The 7,179-nt window shown below is 45.1% G+C and overlaps 1 protein-coding gene across 1 annotated transcript; it reads right to left on the bottom strand.

Annotated features, from left to right (window-relative positions):
- Positions 1–2,866: 2,866 nt before the first annotated feature.
- nptx1l (neuronal pentraxin 1 like) lies at positions 2,867–6,502 on the bottom strand. The gene is made up of 5 exons (XM_084036511.1): positions 5,980–6,502; positions 5,536–5,743; positions 4,638–4,882; positions 4,367–4,546; positions 2,867–4,042 (listed from the first exon to the last, which is right to left on the bottom strand). Exons 1-5 carry the CDS (start codon positions 6,421–6,423, stop codon positions 3,821–3,823), a joined length of 1,299 nt encoding a protein of 432 aa, XP_083892637.1. The 5' UTR covers positions 6,424–6,502; the 3' UTR covers positions 2,867–3,820.
- Between the last annotated feature and the right edge of the window lie 677 nt (positions 6,503–7,179).

The raw sequence follows: 7,179 nt of genomic DNA on the forward strand, positions 1-7,179 counted from the left end.
ATAATCTTGTTGTCATTAAAAATGCATTTCCCTGAACAAAAGTTATCAACAAATGCTTATGTCAACAGTTTTATCATTTTTCAGCAGAAACGGCTCTTATTCAGCATCAGTGGGACAGTTAAATGTCTCTCACACCCACCTCGAGATTTTGTTTGTTTTCCTATTCTCTTGTCATGAATTTTTCATCAGCCACTTGATGAGACATTTATGTTTGCCTTATAAAGCACAGTAAGCAGTCTTTGAGGAGGGGATATTTTTCCATTCCACAGTTACAGTGGCTTTTGTATAGAAGAGGCAGGGTCTCTTTGTAAGTTATGGTCTGTCCAGCCCCGCGTTGCCAGAATGTGCCCATCAGTAGTCAGAGGGGTTTAAATCAACTGGACAAAAGCTGCACTCTATGGTCACATTTTACCCACAATGCAACTCACCACTAACAGATTTCTTTTCATTTTCAAACCTTCAGCCCCAACCAACACTGGCCCCAGTGACATCATTGAGATTAATTTTGTTACGTTAGAATGCCATTGGCTAGATAATTTCTTCATGCAATAGATGCATTACATTTGGCCAGCGTCAATTTTGTTAACTTTAGTTTTCAGTGTAATATTTCTAGCTATGGGATTGTAGGATATAACAATCGGTACACACAACCGGGGTCGCCTACTTCGGACAAGTACTTTAAGACGTTCTCATCAACCTCAACTGTACTTTCAGGAGAAGTGCGATGTGGTGCACAAAAACCACCTCAAATTTGACCTTTCCTCTAAACTAATTTGAATCGGAGTGCATGCAGGCACAAACCAATTATGAGTGAGTGAGGCTGGAGATAGGTCAACAGGCTGGCTATTATCTGGATGTGCCAAAAATATGCCTGACAAGATGTAGGGCGAGATTTAGGTCAAGAGAAGAAAGAGCTGATTTGGACAATTGTGGTCTGAATGTCAACCAGGCCGAGTGGATACATGTGGGAGTGGAAGTGGTTCTCTCCCTCAGCCCCCAGCGGCCACTCAAGAAGAGGTCACACATTGTATGTGTGCATCTGTCCGTACGTGTCTGTGTGGGGGATATAGGTGTGTTTGTGTGTTACTTTTGGCTCTGGAAACAATGTGCAGTGAAATCCAACCCCAGCCGTGTCACACTAGCTGTCTGTAATTGCTGTGCGATAGGTATGTGCTGAAGTTCATCTGATGTCTGGGGAAAAGCTATTGACGTGAAGGCGTCCCCCTACCTCAGAGGCAGGGAACGGAGACCAATTTAAGGGACATGTGACACGACTGTGGTGGGACCAAATGACCTCGCTTACAATAAAGGGAGGACCTTCAGACACTGATATCCCCTCTAATGTGAGTGGCAGCTTTGATTGATCTGCAGAAAGACTGCATGGATTGAGACGTAAGACCTCAACGCCAACCTTTCTGGTGACAGAAATAGCCATGTGTTTACAGAACAGTCTGTGAAATATGCGTAGTTACAATGCACACGTAACGGGTTCTCTGTACTCCTTTTTATAAAAGTGGTTCATGTTTGCTTGAGTTGCTCTAAAAGTTCCCCAGAACTCCACCACCTTGAGATGAATTCTCACAAAAGAATGTTGGCGGTTTTGTAAAGTGGAGGCGAGTTCACATTCTTTATCCTTCATCCATTCTTCATGGACACGAATCCCACATCCTGATATGTTTCTGTTAAAATGACTTTTGCTTTAATAATATGCCTATAATGTGAGGCATTGTAATAAAAACAACTTAACACGTTTTCCTATCAACGCCAACACCGAATCCCATTGTGAAGAACAGACAGATTAAAAATGTACGCTATATATGTATCGCAACACGGAGGCTTCATGGTCAAAACCAAGACGGCAAACTTTATTACACCTTTCAACCTTGACAGAGGCAGCGCAGACCAAATGTGCCTATTTCGTTCTTACTAGTTAAACACACTGCAATTGTCAACAGGAAAGTTTTGCTGTTAAACACACTGCATAACTCTAAACAGAGGAAAGTTTTGCAAAAACGGCCTTGAGTGGCTTTGGCTATACAACAGTTTACTCAGACAGACTGCCAGACGCTGCTCTGGGTCAGTAGGATCCCAATAGTTGGCCCTCTGCCTGCACTAATTCTATTCAAACCTTTTATTGAAAAAACGCCGCAACTGTCGCAAATTCACATCTCTGCCAGTACGAATAGTTTTGCTGCAAAATATATGCGAGTATTTCACATTTTTGTGTAATTTGTTAATCACGCCCCAGGTCTGTAAAGGCCTTTACTCGTAAATAACAGTTTTATAGTAAGCAGTTATTTTTTAAGTATACTGTTGGATTTTTACTGTCTGTTGGCTTCTGTGAAAACTTTTAATGGGATAAAGAGAACCTGTAATGACAAACTTTTGTGCCACCTCTTAGGTTGTTATGGCAAACTGCTGCCTTTTGCAGTTGCATATTAACACACTCTGCAGAAAAGGAGCTACATTATCACTGAAGTTGTTTTTCATAAGACCACTCTGGTTTGAACTCTGTTTTGGTCTCCACCAACTCCTGACAGAAAATATCGGACTCTTTAGCTGCTGAACACGCATGTTCACGAGCCTCCTCTGACTTTGTCTGTGAGCCGGTTGGTGGTGATTAGGTATTGAAGTGGGTTTTTAGTGATATATATTTACAGGTGGCCCCCTTTGCCATGCATATAGTCATGTGACCCGTTGTTAATATGCAACGTTTGACGATAGCAGCCAAATTGAATGGTGTACATGGCAAATGTACATGTTAAGGATCCGGGAGGTCAAATTTTGACCTTTTCATCAGTCCACATTTCATGTCTGCTTCGTAAAAAATGTGCACATTTCACAAATAAATATGTTAACACCTGTATATGATTCAAGTATCACAATTTATTACAAAAACTAGAACTTTTTTCATCTGTCCGTGTTGCCATGCTTTAAGCATATAACAATACAGTATAAAATCTCAACCCAAAAGTCGGATCGTAAAAGCAAAGATCATAGATGCTGACGCAGCATTTACAGAAGTTAAGACATGCTGTTACTGTACAGAGAACATTCCCACTGAAGTACAAACATCTGCAAAATGCGTCATTATCATCAATGAAGTGCATTTTTTACAGTAAGCAATCCGATCCAATCTCATTGAGAGTGTTACAGGAAACACCTCTTTTCAAAAGTATTTTACACAAAATATACACAAACACTCTGCAAATCATAATGAATGTGCTGAGATTTTTTTTTTCAACAGCCCAAGGCACTCAGGCTCCCATGTTGGCAATAAATACGTCATTCTTTACACTAAATCACGTCAAGCAGGTGGTGGTGGAGAAAGAAGAGTGAGAGAGAAACAATGTCGTCTATTTCATGACCTCTCGAAGAGCACGTTCCTTTTAAAGAAGTCCACCTTGTCCTTTTTCACAGTGAAAATCCCTGGCAGTCGAGACAGAAAAGACGTTTTTAAGAAGTCTGTTTTGCTGAATTGCGTGACATCTGTTGGCTAAAAACTACATAACCTCCTACTGTACTTTTGATGCTGGTCTGACATTTTGTTCCCCGAGAGCATCCCCTGCTCTCTGGAGCGACATCGGATGCAAACCACAAGTAGGCCTGATGGTGCATTCAAGCACCACAGGACGCCAAAGTGTCCGTTTGCAGTGACCTGTCCCACATGAGTATCTGGTAAAAATCTAGTGTCCACAAATGATATTTTTAAATCTCTAACAAATCCGGATGCTATTCATTGAAGTAATCCTGATCTTTCAAATTTGTCTAGCAATGCTGTGACTTTATCAAAATGCATTCATCTCCTCTTCACTGCACTTCAGTTGAGCTGGCGACAGGCTTCAAATGTCCACTTCGAGGCACCGCCGTAAATATCAAGGCTCGTCTCCATCCATGCAAAAACGTTGCCCACTTGTGCTTTGCTGCTGCACGTGGCCAGATTGTATATCTCTCCGACGGATAGTTTCCGATCCCAGATGTGGAAATTGGCCAAGTCTCCGACGAAAGCTTGTGTGGCATCGAACCCTCCTCCGAGCGTGTCCTGTGGAAAAGACAAATGGATTTAATCAAGGATGATATGATTTTTGTCGCCTCCGGCTGCTTCATGGAAGGAACAAAACTCGAGGATGGATATGAAGCTGGGGAGGGTTCAACACAATGAAATGTTAAAATGACTTCTCCACCTTGTTGGTAATATTTCACATCATGACACACAGTTATTGTATCTTTTAATCATAATAATAATATGTTCTGCCCTGACATCCTGTTACGGTGAATGAAGCAGTTAAGATAATCTCCAAATGTAGTTTATGTGTTGCCTTCGTGGACGTGGAAAGCATGTGGGACAGGCGTGTGTTGTGTTCACCTGTTCCTGACCCAGGATCAGCAGACCCTGCGGTTTGATGGGATGGTATGGAGCCAGATTCTCTCCACTCCCCCTCTTAACGCCGTCCTGGAAAGCTTCCCAAACGCCATCCCGAGTGGTCCAGGTCACGCAGATGTGATGCCACTTCCCATCGTTGATGAGGAAAGGCAGTTTGGCAACCTGGAAGGAGACAGGTGTGACGTGAATGTTTGCTGCAGTGAGCCAAAACAACAACAACACATGGCGACGCGTCCGCCGTGTTTAGACGTGCCTTGTCGTTGATGAGTATCTCCATCGGGTTGTTTCCCCACTCGATGAGGACCAGCTCGTTGGCTTGACCCGGAACTGCGTAGGAGAAAGGCGTGCCCACGCCCGGAGACGCGTTGGACTTGAGCCACATGCACACGGTGAGCGCGTACATCTCCGGCAGGCTCTTCTTCACCTTCGCGTACATGTAGTTGGTCCTCAGCGGGAACGTGAGCTGGAATTTATCCAGGGGCCTGTTTTCTCTCTGACCTGCGGCGAACAAACACACAGCGGTTTGACTTCATCTTAATATCTGTGTTTTCATTTCAGTCAAACACAGATGTGTCACGCGCGCGCACGCGGGATTTACATGTAGGATTTACAGGTTACACAACAGATCCACAGATGTGCTTTAATGTCGCATGATGGATCTACCACAGGAGCGCTGACGTTGTTAACCTTCATCTTCCTTTCTATTGACGCCACACCTCAATATGTCACTGCCATAGTTTTTTTTTCTTTTTTTTTTTCTTTGCGGTTATAATTCCCCAAGGTGTCCCAACCCGAGAGCGCGCTGTGGTTTAACTTTGCAGAGCAAACGGAGGGACGCCTCGCTCTCTGCGTGTTTGAAATGGTTTAATCTGCATGAATTAGAGCAGGAAACTGCAGGATATATCTGCCCCCTCCAGCTTTGTGCGGATGAGTGAAGCATTACTTCACACGGGTTTATAATACCAAACTATATGTGCAGAATATTTGTTTGCATTTTCCCTCCCTCGCATATAAAAATCTGATCAGATATCTGATGTGACATCTCTCCTGGATTGCTCTAATAATCAGTCCCTGCACTCAGCCGTCACACCCCCAGACCTCCCTTCACTTTTTAGTGCGCCAGCCTGAGTGCTGTCTCTCCCCCCAACTACCTTTCTCCAGGTCGGTGATCCTCTGGTGGAGAGACGTGAGGGTGGACTCCACTCGCCCACGCTGCTCCGTCTCGTTCCGGAGTCCGGGCTTCCCCTCCTCGATGCTGTTCACTCGGGACAGCACCTGCTTCTCCAAGTCGTCGATTTTACTTTGGAGCAGGTCTTTGAGGCTGTTCGCCTGCACCGAGTTGTTACTTCTGCTGAATTGCTGTTAAAGGGGGGGAAGGAATGAGTGTGAGTCGGTGTAACACAAGCGTACTCTTTTTTTACCAATTCATTATATCTGAACAAGCAACTTGATTTATTGTGGTAACGTTTTCTCTTAGTCGCAAGACTACGTTTTATTATTGTTGGTGTTATTATATTAGTGAAGAAAGTGGTTTGTTCGTAATCTGGCGCTTTGCGCAGTCACCCAAAGTGTCGTCCCCAGGAGCAGCAGCCTACCTCCAGGTTTTCTAATCTCTGCTTCAGCGACTGTAAAGTCTGTGATAGTTGCGCCAAAGTGTCAGCGGGGCCCCTCGATACATCCCCCATAGTGTTTTTGGACCCCGCTTCTTTCCTCCTGCCCCCGGGCCGCGCGTCCCCGGGCTCCCCGCCGCTCTGGCTCTCACACCGCGCCAACTTGGAGGTCAGCTCTCTGATGGTCTCTTTTTGGTTCATGATCGTCTCTTTCTGCTGCAAAACCGTCTCCCGCAGCTGCATGACCGTGGTCTTCAAGTCCCCTCCCGGCACGCTGTTCTGCAAAGTGGCTGCGCAAATGTCCATATCCTTGGGTACGGACGTGCAAATGAACTGCGTCTGTCCGCCGAAGTCTTGGGACGAACTCTCCAAAAAGAGGCACGAATATAGAAAAAGTCTCCAACTGATTCCGTTCCTGTTGGCCTGCATGTCTGCGTCTGTGCTGGGTTGTTTTTTTGGTTGATGAGCCGCAGTGACTTGACGCGCTCGTGTGTCCCCCCTTGTTGCTGTAATCCGTCTGTGGAAGTGCAGCCGTTTTTATACGGCGAGCCTGGTTCTGCGCAGAGCAGGTTCACTGCATCACGACCGTAGGGGAGGGAACCGCGCTGTCCCTGTTTAATCGGCTCCAGGAGCGGCGTCGTATTCCAGAGATGAAACCCATTTTGCTTTCAGGCTCCCACATGTTAAATCTTTCATCACTTCGACTATTTGTCATTTCTCGCTGTGTATTATTCATCTGGAAAACGCGCATTTTGTAGGCAGTGGGTTGCATTCGTGGCGGGGTGCAATGTTTGTTTTATTTTTGCGCACACAGGAAACTCTCTCTCGCGCGCGCACACACACACACGTGTAGGTGGATGGAGATCAGAAGTTACTGCAATTTGTAGTCGGTGGAGTCCCCGCAGATTCAGCACCAAGGAGAGCTCCAACCACAGCGCATTACCACAGAGAGCAGAGGAGCGTCTCTGCTTGGTTTTCAGGTGCTGGAGCCTTTTTTTTCTCTCCCTTCAGCTCAGCTGAGACAAGTCTGCACAACATTTACTCTTTATTTTTCTCTTTCTTCAGTTTTTGTGTTGTTGAGTTCCCTATGTGATGATGATATTTGTTTTTCTTGGAAACTCATGTAAATTAGCTAGCCTAGACACACACACACACACACACACACCCCTTATTCCCAAAGACCCT

The sequence above is a fragment of the Eutrigla gurnardus genome (genome assembly GCF_963514095.1).
Source record: "Eutrigla gurnardus genome assembly, chromosome: 20".
NCBI lineage: Eukaryota > Metazoa > Chordata > Actinopteri > Perciformes > Triglidae > Eutrigla > Eutrigla gurnardus.

Coding starts and splice junctions, on each gene's coding strand:
- nptx1l (XM_084036511.1), bottom strand. CDS start 6,423: ATGCAGGCCAACAGGAACGGAATCAGTTGGAGACTTTTTCTATATTCG. Junction 4,883..5,535: donor GATCACCGACCTGGAGAAAG/GTAGTTGGGGGG, acceptor TGTTCGCCGCAG/GTCAGAGAGAAAACAGGCCC. Junction 4,043..4,366: donor TGATCCTGGGTCAGGAACAG/GTGAACACAACA, acceptor TCTTTTCCACAG/GACACGCTCGGAGGAGGGTT.